The sequence below is a fragment of the Crotalus tigris genome, unplaced genomic scaffold (genome assembly GCF_016545835.1).
Source record: "Crotalus tigris isolate CLP2741 ecotype Arizona unplaced genomic scaffold, ASM1654583v1 scf7180000024307.1902530, whole genome shotgun sequence".
In the NCBI taxonomy this organism is placed as follows: Eukaryota; Metazoa; Chordata; class Lepidosauria; order Squamata; family Viperidae; genus Crotalus; species Crotalus tigris.
In genome coordinates this window covers 1,356,072-1,382,565 of record NW_024100479.1, presented here as the reverse complement: position 1 = coordinate 1,382,565, position 26,494 = coordinate 1,356,072, and the positions used below count along the sequence as shown (strand labels likewise).

At 40.1% G+C, this 26,494-nt stretch overlaps 1 protein-coding gene across 10 annotated transcripts in view; it reads right to left on the bottom strand.

The window, feature by feature from the left end:
- Positions 1-401: 401 nt before the first annotated feature.
- ZNF326 (zinc finger protein 326) overlaps positions 402-26,494 on the bottom strand; it is a 40,790-nt gene continuing 14,697 nt past the window's right edge. For 5 of the 10 annotated variants that reach the window (XM_039324692.1, XM_039324691.1, XM_039324696.1 and 2 more), the window contains one exon: positions 19,399-23,413. In XM_039324692.1, coding sequence (XP_039180626.1) covers positions 21,747-23,413 — 1,667 coding nt within the window. In that variant the 3' untranslated portion in view covers positions 19,399-21,746. Of the gene's footprint in view, positions 1,591-3,554; positions 3,651-6,954; positions 7,086-8,542; positions 8,643-9,337; positions 9,486-10,300; positions 10,416-12,711; positions 12,837-13,053; positions 13,121-13,639; positions 13,725-15,715; positions 15,751-19,398; positions 23,414-26,494 lie in introns of those variants that run through there. The other 5 variants (XM_039324697.1, XM_039324698.1, XM_039324700.1 and 2 more) reach the window with 3 other exon arrangements.

Sequence of the window (26,494 nt, the reverse complement as noted above, 5' to 3'; positions counted from 1 at the left end):
CAGATTTGAACTTTCAGTTGCATTGTTTTCTTTATTCTAGAGCTCATGGTTGCATCTATACCATTTCTGATGTAATATTTTACTACACTAAGTTATCATGGCTAAGTCCTTCTATTCAGTTTTAAGGAAACAAGCTAATTTTGCTCTTGCACTCTTCCAAGAATAAACTTGAAGACTCGTTTCTACTGAAAAATTAAATTTAGAACTTTGTAATATGTGTGGGTGCAACACATGAAAGCAAATTTCAACAAATCAAATGACATTTTTAAAACAGAAATAAAACAGAATAAAAGGTTTGAGAACCACTTCTTTAGACCATTTTTCAATGGTAAAATATGTGAAGTTTAAGATAAAATCATAAATAGTGGGAGCTGCACACAGAACTATTTTTCAGCCCCAACAGAGGTCAAGTGGCTTTTATTTATATTAAAAAGGGGTCAAGTATGCTTTCACTCTTACATTCATACAACTAAAAGGCATTAATTTTTGTACTCAGAACTTCTATTTTTTTTACAGACAACAGAAAATAACAGCACTTTTGAAACTTAACAGTTGCCAAGAAAATCTAGAAACATAATCAAGGACAACTGACCACAGTTTCATAATGACAGATTTACCTCAAGATGCTCAGTATAAACAGATTATATGAATACTGATCAAAGTTTTGAAGATATGGGTAAAGACACTATCAATTAGTTATAAATGACAATTTACATTTTAGATTACATTAGAAAACTAGCGTCGTTTTTCAGAGCAAACATTTATATATCAGAAATGAAAAAGGCCATATTATTTAATAGACAAATTATTATCTCTTAAAAAGTAGAGAATATTATTGTCTATATTATTTAATAGGCAAATTTGGCTGGGCCTACAATTAAAACCGGACATCATGGTTTCTAAAATGTTTTATTGTTACAAACCAGTACATTTCACCACACACACAAAAACCTACAAGTCATAATATGTACTTTACAATGAGTGGATTGCAGTCCAGGAGACAGCACACTCACAACATAATTCTATATTTAGGCTACTAGAACTATTTATGTTATATTTAGTTAAAACGCTTTGTGATGAAATGATTTAAACTTTCTACTTTATTTGTATACAAATCAATGTCAAGAAACAAACAAAAAATCCAATGTTCACAAGATACAATATATAGTAAGTTCTAACAACAAGATCACTTAGAAAGATTCTACTAAAAATGAGTTTACTTCCATTTTTAAGCAAAAGTGGAAGTAGATTACAGAACGATTTCTTCAAACGAAGTACATGCAGAGGGCCGAGGATAACAACAGCTTTAATTGTTAAGAAATTTTACATTTAGCCGCATGAACAGAAAAGTAAAAGTAGGACTTTCCTCGGCTTGTGCAAAATGTTTTGCATTTAATTGTCCTCTGTTTGGTCAAGAGTGAAGTCAGTCTGTTCTTCTGCTTCCACTTCTTCGTCTTCTTCCCCCACTTCGGCCTCCTCATCTTCCTCCTCCTCCTCCTCCTCCTCCTCTGCGGGTTCATTTGCCTTGTCTTCTTCTTCCTCTCCTTGCTGTTCTGCACTCTGATCAGTGACTTCGAATGGATTTTCACCCTAAAAAATCAGTAATTAAAGCTAATCAGAAACAAACTGCTCACCGAAATGTGTACTGACAGGAATAAAAAATAAATAAATCTAAAGTTGGACTCCCAATTCCAATTCATGGTGAAAACAAGCTTCAGTATTTACTTACACAATTTATATGGCCACTTATTTCACCTGGTGGCTAACAGTATTTAAAATCAAAATGCAAATAACGTAAAACCACACTTACATTTCATGCTCTGTATCCTATATCTTCTCAAGTTCATTCCACTAAACTTGGACTACTTTACAATCAAGAACATATAATGAGAAAAATTCATCTACAGCTCATGAGTGGTCTATTTGCATTGTTGTTTGCAATTTGTTCAAACCATTATTACTGAAATTAAATACTTGTTGCAACAATACACTGAGGCAGGGGCAGAAAGTAGACTCAGTACAACCATGTTTCCTTATCTAGTCCTTCTGGACGGTTCAACTAGATGGACATAAAATCCAGACATTATAACAGTCTAGTAGCTCAGGGGTGTCCAACTCAATTTCATTGAGGGCTGTATCAGCATTGTGGTTGCCCTCAGGGGGCCAGTGGGTGTGGCCAGGGTGGATTCAGCCTACTGGGTGGGCGTGGCCAGCTCTACATCATTCGCGTCAAGGGTGCCTGTGGGGGCCTGGGCAGGAGTGGGACAGATCTGACAGGAGTGGGACAGATCTGAGGGTCTCTGGCAAAAAGGGGTGGGACCAGGGCAGAGCCCATCAAGATATGTGAAGTAGGCAAGGGCCATTTGCTGGCCACTTCCAGGCGATGGTGCATTTCTTCATTCCTCACAAAGGGTGACATGCACCCAGGGGGTGGGGCCAACGCGGCAGGGGCTGGTTCCTCGCTGTTTCCAGATGGCCTTGTGTAGCTAAGACTGAATGCATTTCAGCATAGATGGCCACCACAAAATTGTATATTGGCTCCCAGCTGGCCTGGGCCAGGGCCAAGGCAGCAGGGCCATTCCTCACTGTTTCTAGGATGGCTTCGTGGGCCACATGAAACCACTTTGCGGGCCTCACCCTTGTGTTTGACATGTCTGGTCTAGCTTAACTGCAGCAATCAGTGATTCAGAAGGGTAAATTTGACAATTGTACTTCCTAGGTCAAACGTCACAAGACATATTGGGATGAAAGCATTATGTTGGCATGATAAACTTAAATTCTAGAATAATCTAATTTGAAAGTAACAAGTAAAGTTTTGTGTTGGAAGTTGTTATTTTTTTTAATGTGCATTTATTTAAATAATTTATATGACTGCCCATCTTGCAATAGTGACTCTGGGCAGCATACAATAAGTAAAACCAAAACTAGCCAATAAACTTATTGTCATCAAGTTGTTAAAACTATCTGAGGTATTTAAAGAGGATATACTGGGAGAGGCAAAAAAACAATTATTTTTCGATGCCATAAAAATAGCAAAGTCCATTTTCGATCATTCAGATATACTCACTTTTTATGAGTTAGCTCTCAACTAGTATAATAAAAAGAATGATCAGCATTTTTGTATTAAGGTTTAATTATGTCACTTATAACTTTCTTGGGGTTTTTTCTGGTTGTCTTAGGCTTCTTTTCCTTTTATCATATTAAAATTATATTAAAACAAATTTTAAAAAATACACGTGGAGCAGGCAACTGATACATGCAGTTTTAAACCTTGCAAAATTATGCAACATACCTTGTCCATAAACTAAAAGACAGGCTTGCTTCAGAAATATTTTAACATGAAAATATATGCTAACTTAATGGATTTATAATGGATTAATCTAGGAACATTAATTTCATTTCCCAGCTCTTCCTTCCGCTTATATGTGAGCTACACTTTACAGCAACATGAAATGTAGTTTTGGATTTGTTAAATTCGAAGAAATTAATTTCACATCAATTTCAATCATTGCTGTCGCTGCTGCTGGAAAAATTAATCCATATTACAAACTTACCTTGACATAACGTTCATACCGTGCCTTCACTATGGGGTTATTCAAAATACTGGTAGCAGTTAGAACACTCTCTCTTTTGATCTGTTCTTTGTAAGTCTGTAAATATTCCAGAGTGCCATTCAAAAAATATCACAACAAAAGTTCAATTAGTCAAATATACCAAGTTGCCACTGAAGAAAAAAAAAATCTCAAAAAAAGTTGAATTCTTACTAATTCTTATAAATCTAAATATCTGTCATGACCATCTATACTGAAGCCCATCAAGCAGGGACCACAACTCTTTACCAAACTAATTCTATGGAATCTCCACAGTGTTGAAAGGTGGGAAAGGTCAGTTACAGAACTGGACATTCTGAAAGGCCAGGGCTGCCAACAGCCATAAATGCCTTAGATGTTGTTAAGCAGCTACAGTGTTTAGGCTGATGGAAAAGAGAAAAACTTAAGTACTTACGCATAAGAGTTTCATTAACTGATTTTCACATATTTTTTAGAATATGTACCCTGACACACCACACAGAGATCATTTGCAGCCTACTCCAATCTGAACCAAACTTGGCTTTATTTTAAAAGGTATCTGTTCTGACAAGCCCTAAGACCTTGAAACCAATTTGAAGAAGACGGGAGTACTTCTTTTAAAACTGCATTCTATTTGTTATAGAAACATTCTCTTTTAACCACATCCCTCTCCACCCCATCTTGTCCATATGCTGCTATGACAAATTTCATAAGAACTACAGACGTGTGTGCACCTGTGCTCTTTAAAAAAAAAAGGTGGACAGTTTCTCCTCATTCTAGAGTTCTAATTCCCAGCCACCCTACACAAACAATGTGTGCAAAATCAGTACAAAACGAATGGTGATTGGCACAAAAATATATAACTCAGTAATTGGGAAGTGTACTTACCCTGACCCAAATGCCTGGGGACCAAAGCCTGCTTTCACCTGCCTTTCTAATGACTACAAGGTTGGGGCCGACCGTATACTGAGGGGAGGGGATATCATCCCAAACAGCAGGGACAGCCACTAGAAAGACACCCCTACGAGGTCTCACAAGATGACACTGTTTCCTGAGTGGAGGCTCCCTATTGGAGTGTATGGTATAGGCAGAAGCTGGCCTCACACATAAACCAGTCCAATGCTTACAGATAACCAACACCTGCAACCTATAGAGACTTTGTTATGTGGACACAATGGAATAAGGAACCCTCTTAGCTACCCATGCCCATGCATTTTGAATTAACTGAAGCTTCCGAGTTTTCAAGGGCAGTTCCATACAGAGGACATAAAAACTGTAACAATCCAATCAGGAGATGATTAAACGTGATTGACCATAAATAACCCCCCCCCCCATCAATTCATGAAAAGGTGCAACCGGAACACAAACTGAAATTATGCAAATTCACATTTCAGTCCAGGAAAACTGCATTACCAGTGCAGGCTACTGCAACCCTGTCCAGAGTCAAAGATGAAATCTTTCCAGCTCCAGGACCCGAGAAGTCCAAAACTCACAGTCATTTGGGTATCCCATCTAGATCCTCAGAGCTTACAGATACCAGGACCAATCCGTGACAATTTCACTTGAGGGAAGAGGCTCAGAAATACACAATTATCAACAAACTGTTACTGCATTCTGTGCCAACAGATTACCCAGTCTAGCATTTTGTGTAGAAGTTAAAAAGGAAAGAGTTTTGAGGTATCCTGCAAAATAGGGGTCTAGGATTAGATCACTTCCCCCACCAACCATCAGTAACTACAACAACCTCTGAAGGAAAGAGAACTACTACAAAACAGTGGCCTCTACGCCCAACTCTCTATGCCAGTGCAAAAGGAGACCATGTTCAATGTATCAAAGACTAATGAGAGGTCAAGGAGGAACAGAATGGATGCATTACTCCCATCCAGGACTCACCAAATTTGTTTTGGTAAGACTATTTGCATTTAATGTTGTAAGTAAGAATATGTATGGGGATCATATCATTAGTCTATACAAATTCTTTGCTGTAATGTAAATGATGAATAATGGCAGCACCAATCTGAAATAAGCTCACAATCCCTCACTACTTTCAGCAGTAGCTGAATAGGATTTTAAATTTCACGCATTTTGTCAGCATTGTTATGGTATTTGTGTTCCATGCATATTTTATTTAACACATTATCAACCCAGCATGGAAGCAATTTTGTGTTTGAAAGCGTTTTCCTACTCTTCAAGCTAAGTTTCCATCCATCTGCAAAATTTTCAAATTGGGTTCATAATCATAACTGAGTTCTGTTGAGAATCTGATGTAATTCTGTGACAGATTTGGGTGAAATAACATTCACTGAAACATAAAACTACTTTTCTCTCAATACAGTTTTGTCTCTCAATCAGGGGTTGTTTTTGTTTTAACTAAGAGCTTCTGCAGCCTGAAAAAACACAAAAACCTAGAACATTTCTGAAGACATGGTGGCATACAAAATCTGAACTTGATAATCATCTAGCACTGTATTTATTTATATCCTACCTTTATTATTTTTTAGAAATAACTCAAGGCAGTAAACATACCGAATAGTCCTTCCTCCTCCTATTTCCCTCATAACAACCACCATGTGAGGTCAGTTGGGGTAAGAGAGAGGGACTGGCCCAAGGTCACCCATTTGGCTCTCATGCCTAAGGTGGGACTAGAATTCACAGCTTCCTTCCCTTTGACTGTTTACAAGATGATGTGTAGTTAGCATTCGTAAGATAACTAATGGAGGCTGTGTGTATGTATGAAAAAATACAGGCATGTGCACCTGCTTTCCTGCCACTTTTTTTGACTGACTCATCTATAGCCCATCCTATAAAAACAATATAAAGATTGCATTCCTTCTTTTAAAAAAAAATGTTAAGAAAATCACTCCCTATAGTATCCAAAAAAAAGGGACAATTTTTGACACCGATAAATGCACTGGGCTACTGCATCCTCCCCATATTATACTTTTTGAAGCACATAAAAGAATTAATACAAATGTTGGTCAAAGTAAATCTCAATAAAAGTGAAAAACTAGTTAAGAGTAGAGTCAAAATTACTTATTTTTTTCTTATTTTATGGAGGGAGAAAACTCTGCAACAATCCTTTCTTTCCTCCTTGAAAGAAAAGAAAAACTTAAGCATCTTTGTACAAATGTTACTTTTTACCAGTTCTCATATATTTGAAGAACAGAGCAACATAAAATAAGATCAGCCATTCAAACAAAGATGTAATCAAGGGAGAGTAATATAGTAGCCTGTATCATTTATTTTTTTCTTTGATGAATTATGCTAACATCTTACATAGTCATTCAGGGTCTTCCTAAAGAACTGACAAATGGCCTAACTACATATCTCTAGATACCTGTCACCTGCCACTCTTCCAAAATTCAACTGAGTAGATACATTTTACCTGTTTTCCTTTTGCATGTTCTGGAGACTTTAAATGCTGCTGAACAGAACTGTGGAGTGCGGGAACATACACGCTGCATGCAGAGCAGAGGACAGTCTCAACTTTCATCATATGATCATCAGCTGTAACACCTAGAACAGACATCTGAGATTTGGTCAAAAAGGAAGTGAGGATTCAATATATAAAAGAGAAGCAATATGGCTTTGAGTTAAAAAGGGGACAGCCATACTTTTCCAAGTATCCGATTACTGCATAATATAAAAAGGGGGGGAGGGAGAAATTACAAGTACATGTAAGTAACTCCTCACTCCTAGAACTAAGGAGAAACTTCCTGACAGTTAGAACAATTAACCAGTGGAACAACCTGCCTCCAGAAACAATGAATGCTCCAAAACTTGAAGTTTTTAAGAAGAGATTGGACAGCCATTTGTCTGAAATGGTATAGGGTTTCCTGCCTGAGCAGGAGGTTGGACTAGATCAGTGGTTCTCAACCTGTGGGTCGGGACCCCATTTGGGGTCGAACGACCATTTCATGGGGGTCGCCAAACAAGGCTGTCCGCCATTTTTTCCCCCTTTTCTTTGGCCACACCCCTGGCACCTGGTGATGTATAAGTGGTTGGGGGTCACCACAACATGGGGAACTGTATTATGGGGTCGCGGCATTAGAAAGGTTGAGAACCACTGGACTAGATGACCTCCAAGGTCCCTTCCAACTTTATTATTATTGTTGTTGTTGTTAAATTGTAATTGGGACTAGAATTTTCATTGCTAAGCAATGCAGATTTAAAGTGTGTAACATGACTACACACTCAGCAACAGCAATCCTGGCACTCTTGGTTACCATCAATAAGCGAGGATTTCAGGACATTAAACAAGCATCTGTTCATGTCTTCCTGCTTGCTTCCAGCAAGCAAAGGCAATGGAGAAGCCTACAGAAAGTTGCAAGTCCTGGGTGGTTTGCCAGAAGGCCAGCCGGTCAGTAAGTGGTTGCTGTAGTGATAGTATGGCCAGAAGTGGATGCTGCGGGGGGGGGGGGGACTATGGAGCATCAGATCTCCATAACCTCATACACCACAGTCAGGTTCCTTGGGGACAAAAAAAAAAGCAGGAAGGGTGGAAGTAAATTTCTAGCTTCCCTGTTGACTTTGCTTGGGGAAGTCAACAGGGAAAACCACAAATGATGATCGTATGACTGCAGGAAGCTGCAACTTTTGTGTGAATCAGTTGCCATGTACCCAGTTTGTGATCAAGTGACTGCATGGGTGCTGGGACAGTTGAAACTTTGAAAGCCTGTCATATGTCCCACTTGCTCGCTCCCATGTAACCTTTGAACAGCCGTTGAATAAGGGGTTGTTAACCATCTGTAGTGAGAACAAGAGCCTTATTGTGATCTATCTACTTACTGGTAATAGAATCTAGAGACAGATATTCAAAACATACTGAGTCTATAGCAGGGGTAGGCAACCTTGGCTCTTTTATGACTCGTGGACTTCAACTCCCAGAATTCCTGAGCCAGCTTGGCTGACCCTGGTCTATAGGAGAGAACAGCAGTGTTGAAACAGAACACCTATTTTCATAGGCTACTTGCCTTCCATTACATCTTTTTCAGTAATCTGAGCAGCTTCCATTTGGCTTGTAGTCTGCTGTTTACGCATAGCAGTCTTCTTAAATTTATTCACCATGCACTCCTAAAACAGAAATTAATATATATTTTTGGAGGAATCAAAAATTATTTTCACTGATTCCCTATTCATCTCCTACATTGTGAAACTCTAGATTCATCAGTCATGATTCAAATAACTATGAAATTAGGGACATAAGAATATTATTTTCTGCAACAGTGGAGTCCTGTTCTCTTCCCTTCCTCTCCCACCTTGACAAGTATGGGATAAATTGTTTCCACAACAGAATGTGGGAAAAACTTCAAAAATTTCACAGCCAGAATAAGGCACTTCTACAAATTGCAGTAACAAAAGGCTCTTGGCTTTGTGGTAGTGTATAGATCCGACAATCCTATCACATGGCAGAGTACGATCAAATGGCACTATGAGGAAGATAAAGGCAAAAATATGTGCCTAAATAGACAACCAAGGGTGGGATTAAGCAATGGTGAGGGGTGTGGTAGGGCAGAAGAGAGAATTTATCATCTGAGCTCCATTTCAGGAAATGTTTTAGGATGGCAATGTTAGAAGATCAAACATTTTCAACATGCACACAATGAACCTCATAAGTTAAAAGCACATTGTATAAATATTTCTTAAACAGGTAATAGCTATGCTTGGCTTTATACCAGCCTTTATTGTTTATGATGATGTTTTTTTAACCCAGAAGATTAAGCTGATAATTATAGTTCACTGGATTTACAGAATTAAAAATTACTCACATGCAGAAACTCCATCACAACTTTGTCAAATTTGGTCTGTTTCTGAATGTGATCTAAAGTGTCCTGGTGAACAGCACTTCCAAGATGAGCTTCAATGTCTTTCTCTTCAAACGTTCGAAATTTACAGAATGAGCAGGTGAATGCCATTCTAGCAGAAGATACAGGCACATTGTCAGTGCAACATGTACAATAGCTAACTCATCAAAGTTTAATGGAATCAAGAGAACTGGATATTCTGATTAATGAAATTGTCTTATCAAACATTTAAACACTAATGAAAATGTATCCCTGTACTTAAAACATTTTTCAGCTGTATGACAAATGTAGCCATCACAAGTGAGATTGTGAGTTAGTGTTTTGAAGGCCACGAGTTTATGGACAAAGTGAAATTTGAACCTAAAATTTTCTGGCTCAAATCTTTAGCTACCATACTAGCTTATAAAGCAAAATACAACTGTGTAATGGGTTATTTTAAAAATCAAAAACAAAAAAATAGGGTTACTTAGTCTGAACTGTAAGAAACCAGACCATCACCAGATGGCACCAGAAGGTTAGAATTTTCTTGTCTCTGCTATCTGGATTTTTACAGATCAGGTTTGGTAGCACCAGGAAAAAAACTACCTTTGACAAAACCACTCCTTTTCACTACTGAATCTAAATAATGATCAAGGTGACTCCTCAAGATGGCTTACTGGCATTCTATTCTTGTCCAATATTTCTTGGACATTTCAAAATATTTCCTGGATATAATGGCTTAGTATGCCCATAAATCACCCTTCCGCCCTCCCCCCGCCCCCCAGGAAAACCCCCGATATATGCAGACATGATAGGACAAGCACTGAGATTTGAATGCACAACACCATGAAACAAACAGAGCCAAGGCTCTTTAGGGTAAATATTATTGTTATTATACATGCCCTTGAATTATGGGTGGGAAAAATTGACAACATTTCCATCACAAACCTGTAACCATCACCATACTTTTCACTATTTTTCTCTCTCCGACGCCTTTGCTTCTCTCTTCTTGCCTCAATTCGACGTTTTTCTTCCTCTTCATTTTTTACTTCTGGCTTGACGCCTAAAAACAATTAAGAGTTAAATAAATCCTTAGGTTCTAGACTTTTAACCAGGGGAGAATGTGAACTTACCCTACCACCTTTCAGCATTATTTAGAACAGTGGTTCTCAACCTGTGGGTCAGGACCCCATTTGGGGTCAAACGACCATTTCACGGGGGTCGCCAAACAATGCAGTCCACCATTTTCCTCCCCTTTTGAAAGCCAATAGGAATTGTCCAGGCTGTCTCTGCCCTGCTGAGCCTGCCAAAAGTCCCATTCTGCAAATGGTGCTGCACCAGTTGAGTAGTCCTCGACTTACGACCGGTTGAGTAGTCCTCGACTTACGACCGGTTGGGGGTTGCGGCATTAAAAAGGTTGAGAACCACTGATTTAGAATCTCATAAGGAGGGATAATGTATGCCATGTGTGATGGTAGCATCTATTAGGATGTTGTTGAATTAAAACGGAAAAAATGCAATTTTAACACTTTGTGATACATGTATGTTTAAGGGCCATATTCTTAGGAATAATATCCAGAACTGAAGCCCAGCCTTAATGTGCCAAAATAATAAAAGAACTAAGTAAATGCTGCAAATAACAGTGGGGGATTGCCTCAATTGGAGGGCCTATAATTACCATAATTGCAGGTTTATTGTTAGATAAAATTTGTTAAAACTTAGTATTTGCTGATTTTATTGTGAAGACAGCTTACAGAAACAGACAAGACAATGCATGCAAGATTCTCCAAAATGAAATAAAATAAAAAATAAAAAAGGGAACCTCTGCTATGAGAAAGGACCAGGCTATTTGAGGCTCTGCCTCTTCCTAACCACATCTCCCTGTCCTACCAGGTCCAGCAGAAAGGGTGTGCTCCAGGTTCTGTCTACTAAAGAGGTCCATTTGGCAGGACCCAAGCAACATGCCCTTTCTATTGTGGTTTCCACCCTGTGGAACATCATCCCCCTTCAGGTAAGGTTAGTCCCATCATTGTTAGCCTTTCAGAAAATGGTTTTTTTTTTCAGCATATTTGGAGATCCCCTTGGTTGTATTATGTCTAATGGGATGCTTTTATCCTGCGCTCTTGCTTTTGTTTTATTTTTGAAATGTTTTTTGTGGTTGTGTTAAGTTGTATGCCGCCCAATCTTACATTCAGTGAGATGGGCAGCTTTGTAAGTTTGTTACATAAATAAAGAAAAGACATCCTGATTTTCCCTACATGGCTAGGGAAAATCAACATACATATTAAAATGTGCAACATTCCTTATCTTTCTAAACATCTGTTTGTATGCCAGGAAAAGTAACTTCAATATTTTTCTCTATTTAAGGGGCTGTTTTCTTATAAGGCAGGCAAGCTTTCAGTCCATATGTCAAATGGGGTTCCTTCCTTTACTTGTCACTTTGAAATAAAAGTCTACCTTATTAAAAACAGGTATTAATAAGCTATCAATTTCCCAATTGCCAAACATCTTCTAATGTGGAAATAATAACTGAAGCATTACACAAATACTTTTGGAAATGACTGTATAATTCCCATTACCTAAGGATGAGCAGAAAGAAGATACAAATCTAATAGCACAGAAATCGGGAAGGCTTTCTGACTCCCATTTGTTGAACAAGAGACACACAGCTCTGTCAACTTCATAAATTATACTGTTGAAATTAAGCAAGCTTAGGATGACCCATATAGGTAGTCCTTGACTTATGACCACAACTGAGCCAAATGTCTGTTGCAAAGCGAGGCAGATGTTACTTGTGTTTTGCCCTATTTTACGACCTTTCTTGCTACAGTTGTTAAGTGAATCACTGCAGCTGTTAAGTTAGTAACACGGTTGTTTAATGAATCCGGCTTCCCCATTGACATTGCTTGTCAGAAGGTCGTAAAACATGATCACATGAGCCCAGGTCAGCTGCCAAGCTTCTGAATTTTGACTATGGGGATGCTGCAACGGTCGGGTGAAAAACGGTCGTAAGTCACATTTTTTCAGTGCTGCTGTAACTTTGAACAGTCACTAAACAAACTGCTGTATAAGTCAAGGACTCCCTGTACTGAGTTTGTTGTGGAAGAATTTTGAGTTTTATTTCATTTGAATATACAAAACAAATTCCAGGGCCTACAATTCTTTAGTAGTAAGTATCTGTATCTTACGCCAGGCTTTAGTTAATGAGTCTTAGATTCCTTTTAAAAGATAAAAGAGATACATAAGCACACCTGGTCATATACTTACTTCAAGCCGTAGCAGCAGTAGCATTCTATTTTACAGAACAAACAGCCCTCAATGTCATACATACCCTGGCCCAGGCCCAGGGAACTGCTAACCTAAAAGCCTTGGTGTTCCTAGAGATTTTGAATCCAGCCTGCAGCCTACAATCTTCTCTGTAACACTAACAGGCTTATCGAAACAGTGGAACATAAATTTAAGCCTAACAGCTGACCAAGAAAATCTGTGTGGGGGGAAAAAAGAGTAAGAAGAAAGGAACAAGCCATGATCCACCACAAACTCTGCTGATCTTTAGAATGCAGTTCAACATTTCCCCCCCCCTCTGGTGATCATGGAGCTTGACAATAAAAAGATGTTTCTCCACCACTGTTCTAGCCCGCCATATCCCCAATACCCTCCAAAATACTCCATAGGGATAAACGTACAATGTTGCATCTTACCTCTGAAGCTCAAAGGGTATGCAAATGAAATCCTGTTTAATTTCTCTGTAAGTTATTTGCTTGACTTCTGCAGAGAGACATTGCTATATCTTGAGTTTCAAGATCAGCAGACAAATTTAAATCCTAGCCTAGCACAGACCTGGAGAAGGGATGTTCAGGTCCATATATGAACTTGAAGAGTTGAGACTGAAATATGTAAACATTTGCTAAAGTACCATTACCTAATAGATCTACAGACATACTATTGCACTAAATAAGACTTTGAATTGACACAATGGCACAATCTGAGAGAAAAATAAGTCCACTTAGCTTCATTATTAAGAACAGTGCAGATTTTTATCAGTTCAAGGTAGTTTAATGGAAAGCCTATTACACAGTATGAGATATGTCCACAATTTTTCAAAATGTCATGTAACAAGTTCCCAGCATGCTGCATATCATACAGATTACATCCAACAAAGCATAATTAGGGAAAAGAAGTTTAGGATAAAATTTCAATTTCAGATGTAGGGTTTTGATATTTCACCAGGTGAAACTGTAAAGGCATTATATACTGAGTTTTACCTGATAAAACAAGTAGGCTTACCTTCAAATGCCTGATCAATGCCATCATAGGCATCTTTTGTAAAGTCTTCATCCATAATTGTGTCACAAGCTTCAGCTTCATTATCCTAATGAAAGGTCAAATGCACAAGTTTCCAGAGTAAACAGAAGAGCTGACAAAATGTGCCATATTATTTCCAATAAAGGATTTTAATCCAATTGGCTGAAGCAATTAGCTTCAGAGGAGATAATTTAAGCAAGTCAACTCCAGGTCATTATATGGAGTTAATGTGTGTCAAGCAGTCACACATCAAAGAGTTATGTTTTATATAACGGACAATTTAAATGCCATATTCAATTATTTAATGTAAACAGTATTTGGGGTAATTGATTTATTCGTGATCTGATAGCATTTCTCATCAACTGAGTATGTCACATACAAGGACATTTGTATCTCGCTCTACTGTCAAGACTAAACTTGAAGCAATTGTTTCCTTTTTCAAAAACTGCTGCCCAGTTTAGAAATGAAAATGTACTTCGGCATTATTTTACTGGATAGTTACATGTTTTACTATATTGTTTTTTTCACTTGATCATCCTTCATGCACTGAAATGCAAATGTAACTGTCCTATCCATCCCAATGGTGTTTCAGGAAGTATTTGCCCTCAAGAACTATCCTCTGAATTTTGTTGTTGTTGTTGTTGTTTTGTGGTACAGATCAAACCAAAGCCCCTCTTCACATCCCATCATCAACTGCAGAATCTTATCTCATACATACACCACTTACAAGAAGACAGCACACTCGCATTTTTGTTCCATCAGGCTTGAATAGTGGTAAGAGGATATTACTATGGAATATCAGACTCGTATATCTGTTTTAATGTTTTAGCTGTGCCACATTCTTTTATAAATTATATTGCGTGAATTGAAACTACTTAAGATTTTGATATTACAAGCAGTCAATACTGGTTATCAGGAGTCAATACTGACTTGATCACAATCAATGAATCACCACTGTAAACTGTCAGCTGCTTAAAAAGAGTTCAAATGATTAACTATTTTTATAAATGTATCTACAGAGAACTCGGATGTAGTTCAGAGATTCTGATGCAATTTTTTTTAAAAAAAATGGAGCTTCATACCAACTAAATCGTATTTTAAAATTTTAATGTGTCAAGGCATTGACAATGATCTCGACTGAGAACTTAGATTTAAATGACAGGTGAATCTTTTTTACATAAATGAACGGTCATAATTTGGTCTAAGTTGAAAACTGAAAACTGCCTGCCTAGTAAATTTGAAGACCTCTTATTATTTTTCACTGAAACCAAGTCTAGACTAATTCAATTTTTTTTGTAAAATGCCACTTCAAAGCTTTTAAGGTTCCTGTTTAAGTTTTGCTCAATACATTTAAATACTTCTTACAAATCCAGACTTTAAAATTACAGGTAGTCCTTGACTTATAACAGTTCATTTAGTGACTGTTCAAAATTATAATGGCACTGTAAAAAAATGGACTTATGACCATTTTTTACACTTACGATCGTTGCAGCCTACCCATGGTCACGTGATCAAAATTCAGATGCTTGGCAACTGATTTCATATTTATGACAGTTGAGGTCCTGGGGTTATGTCCCCTTTTGTAACCTTCTCACAAAGTCAATGGGGAAGCCAGATTCACTTAACAACCATGTTACTAACTAAACAACTGCAGTGATTCACTTAACCATAGCAATAAAGGTCCTAAAATGGGGCAAAATTTACTTAACGAATGTCTTGCTTAGCAACAGAAATTTTGGGCTCAATTGTGGTCATAATTCAAGGACCACCTGTATATGATCTATATCTGCCTACTTTAAATTCAATATTGTTAGAACTGGCTTTTTTAAATGTCTCTGGATTGCAACCAGAGCTTCAAAAATAAATTCTACTTTCTAACACTATGGTACCAGATGTTGCTTCAAAATTCTACCATGAAGATCAAGAAAAGTTATTATGAAGACATATGTCTCTCTCTGCTTCTTTAGAAAATGGTTTTGAAAAATTGAGGTACCTATTACTTTAATGTACTGCAACACCTGATAAAAAGTACAGTATTTTCCAAAACTAGATCTTTACCTCTGCAGTAGTTTTCTTGCTTGGCGTCCTTGGATCTATTAGCATGAAAGGAGGAAGAAATTCAAGAAAATCAAACTGCAATTAAATGTTTTGTCTCACCTAGCAATTATTTTAAATCCTTGGAGCACTGAGAAAATAAGAATCTTGGACACAGAAAATCAGATGGAAACAATAAAGAAATGGGTATATTAAAAAAAACCCAGGAAAAATACAAAAAAAATTGACTTTGCCTATTTCTCTTTTTCAAGCACCGAAAATACACCAAAACTGAAAATGCAGTAGACCATGTGGGATTATAACATCATACTGTGTAAGTGGTTTTCCATTAATTGGTTATACATCTTTTACCTTCCATTCAGAACTGTTGCTTTAATCATATGCAGTATTATTCTTCACAGCATTGTACCTAATAAGAGCAGTATAACTTTCTACACCTATTCTCAATTCAGGAATAAAATATCTGAACAATTACACTGAACAATTAAAGACATTTCAATAGACAACCAACTTGAAAACAAGGAGATAGGAATTTGTAAACAATATTTTAGATTAATCTGATTAGAATTAAGAATGCTTAGTAGTAAAAGAACTGTTAAAATAAATATATTCAAATTCAGATTGGTTTTAAATCTCAAATAAAAGAGCAAAAGCTAGTTTTTCATAATATGTAATGTCATCAATCAAATGTAAAATACAATTGATTCAATAGGGAGAATTTATTGTGAAATTGTTATTTATTATTTTCATTAATGCATTCAATACTTGTATAAATATTTATTAAACTGGCCATCTATATATATTACGAATATATTCTACAAATAGAAAACATCAGTATTTTAGATGGGGCGTTGTCTTACCTGAACGCCTTTTCTCAGCATGATGATGGAGAATCCAGATGGGTTGATCTTGCCTTTCTGCCTTAGAGACTAAGTCAATCAACCTTTGCCATGCCTCTCTTCCTCTGGCTAGGAATCCCCAGTCACGACGAAGGCACAGCAGCTGATGATTTTACAAGGTGGTGGCTCAAATTCCCCTGACACAGGGCCGGATGGACCCAAGTGGGGGGGAGTGGATTCTCCATCGTCATGCTGAGAAAAGGCGTTCAGGTAAGACAACACCCCTTCTCCAGCATGATGAATGGAGACTCCACAGATGGGACATACCAAAACCTCACTGTCCCTATGGGCGGGAAGAAGTCTGGGCCTGTGTCCCAATATCTGTTACTACCCTTTGGAGAACTCTCCTGCCAAATGAAGCATCTGCTGAGGCGAACTTATCCAACTTATGCCTCACAAATGGGGAAGGAGACGACCACGTCGCCGCCTTGAATATCTCAACTGATGCCTGTGTCGCCCACGCCGCTGAAGTTGCCGCACTGCAAGTGGAGTGTGCAGTGATTCGTCTTGGAACTGGCAAGGAGTGTGTCTGGTACTCCCCTACTATGCAAGCCCTAATCCAACTGCCAATAGTAGAGGCAGTCACCTTCCGACCTATAGAAGAGAGGTGGAATGAAACGAATAGAGCTTCAGATTTGCAAAGAGGCAGTAAATGGCAGGTATGCTATTTACGTTCCAAATCATGGGACAGGTCAGGACAAAATTCTGGCAGTACAAGCTCCTGCACCCTGTGAAACAATGAGTTGATTTTGGGGACAAAGGAGGGGTCTAAGCGTAGGACTACCCTGTTGTTATGAAAAATACATGTTATCTCTAATTGAGAGTGCTGCCAATTCCGAGATGCGCCTACCTGATGTGACGGCTACTAGGAAGGCGACCTTGAGTGTCAAGAAACGTAGAGTGGAGGTTCTGACAGGCTCAAATGGAGGTGAAGTGAGAGCCTGTAAGACCTTGGACAGGTCCCAAGAGGGATACCTGTGAACTACGGGCGGTTTGCTGTTGATTGCTCCCCTGACAAAGGAACATACCATGGGGTGTTGAGCCAAGGGTCTGAGTTGCCATATGTGAGCACCATGGACAGGGCAGCAACTGATCTGAGAATTGTGTTGGGTGCTAAACCCTTCTTAAGTCCCTCCAGTAAATAATCCAAAATTCTTGGGATAGGAATTGTAGCTGGATCTAATTGCTGTCTCCCACACCAGCTACAGAAATTCTTCCATGTGGAATCATAGATTCTATTAGTTGCAGGCCGTCTTGAAGCCTGAATCATGACAATCACATCTGACGAGTAGGTCTCTATTATTAGGAGTCCCCTTTCAAATGACAGGCGGTTAGCTGGAGCCATTGAGGCTTTGGGTGTTGTAGAACCCCCTGGCTGAGGGAGATTCGATCTTGGGGTATCCTCCACGAAGAGCTTGAGAGACCTACTAGGTCAGCATAACACGGCCATCTTGGCCAGTGGGGAGCAACGAGTATCCCCGTTCCTGCAGTTATCTTCCGGATAACTGCCTGGATCAGAGGGAGAGGAGGGAACACATACAGGAGCTCTCTGGGCCATGGGCTACGGAAGGTATCTACCCTTCCCGCCCCTGGAGACGGGAACCAGGAGAAGAATCTCGGGGGCTGGAAATTCGCCGGGGTAGCGAACAAGTCCAGCACTGGATGACCGAACCTCTCCGATATCTCCCTGAAGAGATCTGGGTGCAGGCGCCACTCGGAGTGGTCCACTGTGGTCCTGCTCAAGAAATCCGCTTGCCGGTTCATCTCTCCCAAGATGTGCTCCGCCTTGAGGGATGAGAGGTTGGTCTCTGCCCAGGTTCCTAATAATTGAGCCTCAGCCATGAAAGACCGGGAGTGGGTACCCCTTTGCCTGTTGATATGAGCTTTCGCCGCCACGTTGTCCGTGAGGACTAAAATGTGGTGCCTTGCCACTGTGTTGTGAAAGTGTCGTAGAGCCAGATGTATAGCTCTGAGCTCCAACCAGTTTATGTTGTGCTTCAGATCTGTCCGGGACCACCGACCCTGGGCCAACTGGAATTGCAGGTGCGCTGCCCAGCCGAACAAGCAGGCATCTGATGTTAGGATGAGTCGGTTGGGCTCCTTAAATAAGGTTCCCCTGGCCATCACTGGGAGACCCACCACTGGAGGGATTTCAGGGTCTGTGACGGGACCTGTACCCTGTGGTTGGAGGAACTGGTGCCTAGTCTCTGGAATGGGAGCAAGAACCATTGGAGGGCTCTGGAGTGGAGCTGAGCCCAAGGAACTACTGCTATGCAGGAAACCATATTTCCTAGCAGTTGAGAAAAGATTGCTAGGGTGACTACTCGCCCCCTTTGAATCTGGATGACTAGGGATCGGATACTGTCCTGACATTCCTGAGACAGGTAAACCTTGCACTTCCTTGTATCTATCACTGTGCCCAGGTGAAGGAGGCGAGTGGAGGGAACTATCTGGCTTTTCTGAAAATTTACTGAAAACCCGTGGTCCTGGAGGGTCTTGATGGACAATGCCAGTTCTGATTAAGCCAATTGTACTGAGGAGAATTGAATGGGGATGTTGTCCAGATAACACTGGACATGCAGCAGGATGGTCCTCAGATGCACAGCAAGCGCCACCAGGACCTTTGTGAGTGCTCTGGGGGCCGATGACAGGCCGAATAGTAGCACTCTGTACTGAAAATGGTGGCCTGCGTAGCAGAACCTGAGGAATTTCTGGTGTCCGGAAAGTATGGGAATGTGTAGGTAAGCCTCTGTCAGGTCGATGGACATCAGGAGGTCCCCCCTTCTCTTTTTTTTTAAATACAGTTTTATTAAGTTTTTCAATTTTTACAACAAAGTACTTAGGAAACAACGTGGTGATGGGGTAGTCAATTATCCAAAAACCAACACATTTATGTATAATTCAAATTAACTCATTAAAATTCCCTCTCTAGTTCCCACCAATCATGTAACATATTCAGATTAATACATTTCTAGCACAAATCCATCAATCAATAGAATTTATAAAAAGCCATTAATTGTAAATAAATCCCAATCCTGTATTTAAGCTTTACAAAATTCCAATTACCATATTTCAATTAGCCATTTAAACTTATTATTTAAATTTCAGGTATCCGTAATTTCCCTCTATTCATAACATAATAATTATAATATCTACAAAGAAAGAGAAAAAAAGCATATTATTCCCACACTTACATTCTTATATTTCCTAAACATATTCTATTCTTGTTCTAATATCTCCTCATTTACTAATACCATATCTTCTATTAACACAATCCGTTTTCTTATTCTCCATCCAATACAGAATAATTATCATACATAAACACATTAATTCAAAAAATACAGTCTATCTCTCAGATATATATTCTACTAGCCAAAAATTTTCCTCCCACTTATAATTCTAAATCTTAAACCTTAAGTCAATCCGTGTCTAAAAAGCCTTTTTAACCCATTACATACAATTTTAGGTCACACTCTTAAGTCTTATTTTAGCTTTCTTTTTGTGCCAAGAAGGTTTCCTTACAGAGCCTCTATATCAACAAATAAATCTCTCTTTATTCCTCGTGGTATCATTTGAGTTTAAAAAAAAAAAATAGTCCCATCCTCTGTTTTAGGAACCTGACTCCTTTGTAACTGATCCCTTGTTGCCTTAAAAATTCAACTCTCGACATTTGATTCTGCTGAGTAAGACATTCAATTATGTCCAATTTTGTGGTTAATAGTTGGTTGTCAAAATTGTCATAGTTCTCAATAAATTGTATTTGTGCGTTCATTCCTGTTACTTTTGAAATTGTATATGGTTTAGTTAAAGTCACTTTTTGATCATCAAGAGTCTCAATAGGTTGTATACAGAATGGCATAGAATCTTTTGATTGAATTGAATCCTCTTCCGTTGTTTTTTGGTCTGTAGGATAGTCAAATGAAGTCTGGAGGTCAGTTTGTAAATTCAAAGCAGAGTTTCTGTTTTTTATTTCTGTAGTAATCTCTTTTATTTTAACGCATACTTGCTCAGTGGCTTCATAGATTTTTTCCAATATAAATTTACAGTTGAGTTGTAAATAGGGTTTCTCCATTTCAATAGTAACTATAGACAGTCCTGTTATCTTTTAGTGGAGGCTATATTTAATAACAGTTAGCCAATGTCCAGCCCCACAGATTTAACAGCTGTTGAACTTCTTTATCTTTTCCCTTTTATGATGATCTGAAGGTCAAAGCCAACCTCAGCATCAAATAAGAAAAAAAAACAGTTGCTTTTTTTAAATTTCTCCACAAAGTGTCCTCAGTAGATTATAAAATCTCTTCCCAGACCCAAAAATATCGTTAAGAAAATCAGGAAAAAATAGTATTCTTCACATATAAACTAAATCCAATAATGAAATTCAATAAGAATTTTTTCAAGACTCCAAAGTAAATAGAAGTAAAAAATAGTCAATGAAATTAATTTTCTTTCTTTTTTCAAAGCTTCTCTTCCCACACTGACAAACGATGCTCTCTCAAAGAAGGGAAATAATTCCAAAAATGCTTTTTACAGGAAAAAAAAGGCTAAGAGAGGAAAGAAAAGGTCTCACCCAGATCAACCACGGTGGTTCTATACACTTAAATGTTCTTCTGACTTTCGGTTACTGCAGCAAAGTGATCAGCCATTTTACTGGCCGATCTTTTCTTCGTTGGCCCTAAAGAGCAATCTCGGACCGCGGAAGGAGCTGCCGCCCTTCCACAGTCGATGAGGAGGTCCCCCCTTCTAATGCCTGCTAATATGGATTGGAGTGTTTGCATCTTGAACTTCTTGTATGCCAAATGGATATTTAATTTCTTTAAATCTAGGATTGCCCTCCACCCTCCCGAGGCCTTTGGAACAATGAACAGAATGGAATAAAAACCCCATCCCTTCTGTCCTGCCGGTACCATTCTATGGCCTGGATCTCCAGGAGATGTCGAATGGCCTCTTTCATGAGGCTTCTTTTGACCAGATTTTTGGATGATGGGCAAGAGACAAAATGCCTCAGGGCGGTGGAGTTGAACTCTAGAATCAGGCCAAATCTGATGGTGTTGAGGATCCAGAGATCTGTAGTAGTGTCCTCCCATTTGTGTGCAAAGAGAGCCAACCTGCCCCCTATGGGAGGGGCACCCTTGCTGTCACTTGGACCGCCTAAAAGGACGACCTCCCATCCCTCGAAAGGGCCGCTTGGTCTGAAATTGCTGTCTGGACCTGTCCCTGTTAGTGAATTCTGACCCTGTGTCGGTGGGGCAAAAGGACTGCTTGTGGGCGTAAGGGGTAGCTCTGTCTGCTCTCTTAATAAGATGGGACATGACCTTGCACTTATCCTCATTCTCATTCAGATAAGGGTTTAGTGCCTCTCCAAATAACTGGCCTCCCACGTAAGGGGCTGAGGCCAACTGCCACTTGGACCTAGCATCCGCTTTCCACTGTCTGAGCCACAAAAGTCTCCGAGAGGTGATATTAGACGCTAATGCTCGAGAGGAAAATCTGGCCGCGTGCAAGGATGAGTCCACCATGTACTCTGATGCAGCCACTAATTTGTTTAAGTCTTGGTGCATCCGTACCTCTTCAGGCGGGACCCTAGCTTGCAACTGGTGGAGCCAGAGAAGTGAAGTTCTGGCGAAAAAAGAAGTAGATGCAGCTGCCTTTACCGCCCATGCTAAGGCTTGATGAGTCCTGCGGAAATTAAGCTCCGCTTTCTTATCCTCTGATTTCAAAGCCTCCGCTGTATCTCCAGACACCGTGAAGGAGGAAACCAATGATGCTAATGGCTCATCTACCATGGGGACTGCTAGCAACTCTGACAGTGCTGAAGCCACATTAAACAATTTTTTGTCAGTTTCCCCCGGGGATGGAAAAGTACCAGGTGCCTCCCATTGTCTTTGGACTATGTTGAGGAATAGGGGAGGACAGGGAATGTCCTGCTGAGTGAAAGTGGGTTCTGAAAAGACCTGACTGGTAGGTCCCTGGTTGGTGGAAGGTTCAGCCTGAGGGGCCCCCTCAGAACCAATCTGAGCAGTGCTCCTGGCCTTGTGAAGTAGGGATTTAAAGAGGGCCGGATTAAACACACTCATGAAAGGAGAAAGATCAGGGGATAAATTCTCATCTTCTGACATCTCCTGTTCTGTCTGTTCGTCGTCCCCTATGAACGACCCTCTACTCATGGAGGAATTGGAGGGGGACACTGACCCTTGGTATGCAGCTGCTTCCGCCTGGGAGAGATATGATACATTGCTGTGAGATGGAATCCCTGACTCAGGTCGAGCTTTCTGTTGTAGGGTTGAAGCTACACCTTGGGCAATAGCCTGAGAAATCAGTAGCTGCATTCGTTCTAATAATTCTGTCTCCTGAGCCTCTGGAGGGCGAAGCCCTGCTGCTGTAGGAGTGAATGTGGCCTCTGGGCCCAGAGGTCTAGCTGTACCTGGAGGAGTAGGGATATGAAGGCCAAGCCCCTCACTGGAACGGGGAACCATCTCCACCTGTTCTGCCATGGGAAATATGAACTGACTTGTTTCCCCTTTTGGAGACCAGGCACTTGAAGCAGCAGAGGTTGATGGAGCCGATGCCTCCTTGGGAACAGAAGTAATCTGACCAACCTTTGGATCATTCTTTTGCCTTGCAGCTTTGGATAATTGTTTTTCCAATGCCTGGTGCCTTCTGCTTGCTTCCTTCTCAGCAGCTTCGGAAGAGATAGCTTTGGATCTGAATTTCCCAGCAGCCTCCTGATTGGGTGATCTGGATTTCTGGTGCCTGGAGGAACTGCTGGAGGCGCCTTGAGATATCTGAGCTTCTGTGGTTTTATCTGCCATTGCAAAATCAGAGATATCACAGAAATGGCAATCTCAGTGTTTGTAACAGAGAGATGATCCTAGCAAGGAGTCAAGTTGTGGTTAGAAGTGGTGGCGGCACAACTAACTTAATGGGATAGTCAGCACACTCACAATCCTGGTAGTGGTGGCAAAACCAACTTAATGGGGTAGCCAACACACTTATAAACAGCGAAATCAGTGGTGGGAAGAGGCGCTGTGGCAATTAAAGCGGGCACTCAGCCACGCTCTGAAGTCTTTGGAAATTGTGTCCAGACACAGTGAAGGAGGCTGTTTTTGTTGCCTCTAATTGTAATAGCCTTGGTATGCTGCGAGCTGCCAAGGAGCCTGGAATTGGAGAAGCAGCACCCCCTCCACTCAGGAACAATAAAAGCGGCACTCAAAATGGAGACCACTACACTTCTGCCTGCCTGGAAGCTATAATTAGCTCGAGACTTCAGCCAAAGCCTACAAAACCGCTGACACTCAGCCGTTTGAAAAGCAGTGCTAATATCAGCCCAGAGAAGGGAAGGGAAGAGTACAACCTGGGAAAATCCAGAGTTTTGTCTTTCTGCTAGAAACAAGAGCCAATCTTCACCACGTCTCTCTTGGGCTAAGACTAAGTCGTGATTGGGGATTCCTAGCCGGGGGAAGAGAGGCGTGGCAAAGGTTGATTGACTTAGTCTCTAGGGCAGAAAGGCAAGATCAACCCATTCTCCATTTGTCATGCTGGAGAATATAGCAATCATTCTCCCACACATATAACTGATAATCCTCAAGTCATAACCATTTTTTCATTGACCAGTGCAAGTTATAATAGCACCGAATGAAAGGATTCGTATTTGGTCCTCAAAGTTTCAGCCATTATAGCAACCCACATAGCCACATGGAGAAAATTCAAATGCATGGCAATCAGCTCGCACTTGTGATTGGTTGCAGGATCACGACTGCCATTTACAACTTTCCGTGCCAGCTTCCAACAAGCAAAGCTAATGGGATAGGCAAAGTTACAAATTGTTCAGGTAAGTCTCACCCACCCTTGCCTGTCTTTGCTCACAAGCATGATACTCTCTTTCTCCTTTCACTTGCACATACCATTGCCCTCTTTCCTCAGCTTCCCTGAACTCACACAAATACACACTCAAGCACCTCACACACTCTTCCTATCCTCCTGTGCGCTCTCTCTCTCTCTCTCTCTCTCTCTCTCTCTCTCTCACACACACACACACACTATCATGCCCTTTTTCCCTAGCCTCCCTACATTCGCACACACCTTGTGCCTTTTTTCCTTAGCTTCCTGAACTTGTAACTTGCACACATTCTATGCTCTCTTTCCCTGGCCTTCGTATGCTTGCAAGAAAGCCATATCCTCTTTCCTCACTCTTCCTGCACACACACACACACACACACTTACTTTCCTTACCCTCCCTGCACTCATACACATGCAGACACCCTACAACTTTTTTCCCTTGCCCTGCCCTGCCCTTCCATGCCCCCTGCACCCAATTTTCCCAGTCTTCCCGAGACCTCTCCTCCAATTTCTGCATGGCCAGCATTGGGTTACAATTTGTTCTGTTCTCTTTTATTTAACCTCTCCATTGATATTAGCCTGCAGTGTTGCACGCTAACTCTGCCGACTGCCAGTAGTTTCTTCCTGACTGGCTCAAGGTTGAATCAGCCTTCCATCCTTCTAAGGTCAGTAAAATGAGAACCCAGATTGGTGGGGGCAATATGCTAACTTGTAAACCACTTAAGAGAGGGCTGTAAAGCACTGTGAAGCGGTATATAAGTCTAAGTGATATTGCTATATTATTATAAATACTTTATTAGCAAAAAAGCATTCTGTCAATTTTTGTTTTCTCAAATCTCTTAACACAAATCACTTTTTGGCTCATCCAATCAACATAATTGTTTAAAGTAACAAAATCCATGCATCCTTAAAAGCATATATTTCTGAATGAATTCCAATAGTAATGTAATTGTACATAGAATATGTTAAATTTGGGAGGACTATTATTTTGTTGATAACAGCCCATCTCATGTAACAAGCAGTCTTCACAATAAAAGCAGTCACAAAATTATTATATTTTATATATACATATACATATATATCTATACAGTGGGGCAAAAAAGTATTTAGTCAGCCACCAATTGCGCAAGTTCTCCCACTTAAAAAGATGAGAGAGGCCTGTAATTGTCATCATAGGTAGACCTCAACTATGAGAGACAAAATGAGAAAACAAATCCAGACAATCACAGTCTAATCTGGAAAGAATTTATTTGCAAATTATGGTGGAAAATAAGTATTTGGTCACCTACAAATAAGCAAGATTTCTGGCTCTCACAGACCTGTAACTTCTTCTTTAAGAGGCTCCTCTGTCCTCCACTCATTACCTGTATTAATGGCACCTGTTTGAACTTGTTATCAGTATAAAAGACACCTGTCCACAACCTCAAACAGTCACACTCCAAACTCCACTATGGTGAAGACCAAAGAGCTGTGGAAGGACACCAGAAATAAAATTATAGACCTTCACCAGGCTGGGAAGACTGAATCTGCAATAGGCAAGCAGCTTGGTGTGAAGAAATCAACTGTGGGAGCAATAATTAGAAAATGGAAGACATACAAGATCACTGATAATCTCCCTCGATCTGGAGCTCCACGCAAGAGCCGAGGTGGCGCAGCAGTTAGAGTGCAGTACTGCAGGCCACTTTAGCTGACTGTGTTCAGCAGGTCAGCGGTTCAAATCTTACCGGCTCAAGGTTGACTCAGCCTTCCATCCTTCCGAGGTAGGTAAAATGACGACCCAGATTGTTGGGGGCAATGTAAATATATACATTGCTTACTGGTGTACACCGCTTAGAGAGTGCTTGCACTTAAAGCGGTATATAAGTCTCATAAATAAATAAATAAATAAATCTCACCTCATGGGGTCAACATGATCACAAGAGCAAAAATCCCAGAACCACACAGGGGGACCTGCAAAGAGCTGGGACCAACGTAACAAAGGCAACCATCAGTAACACACTATGCCGCCAGGGACTCAGATCCTGCAGAGTCAGACGTGTCCCCCTGC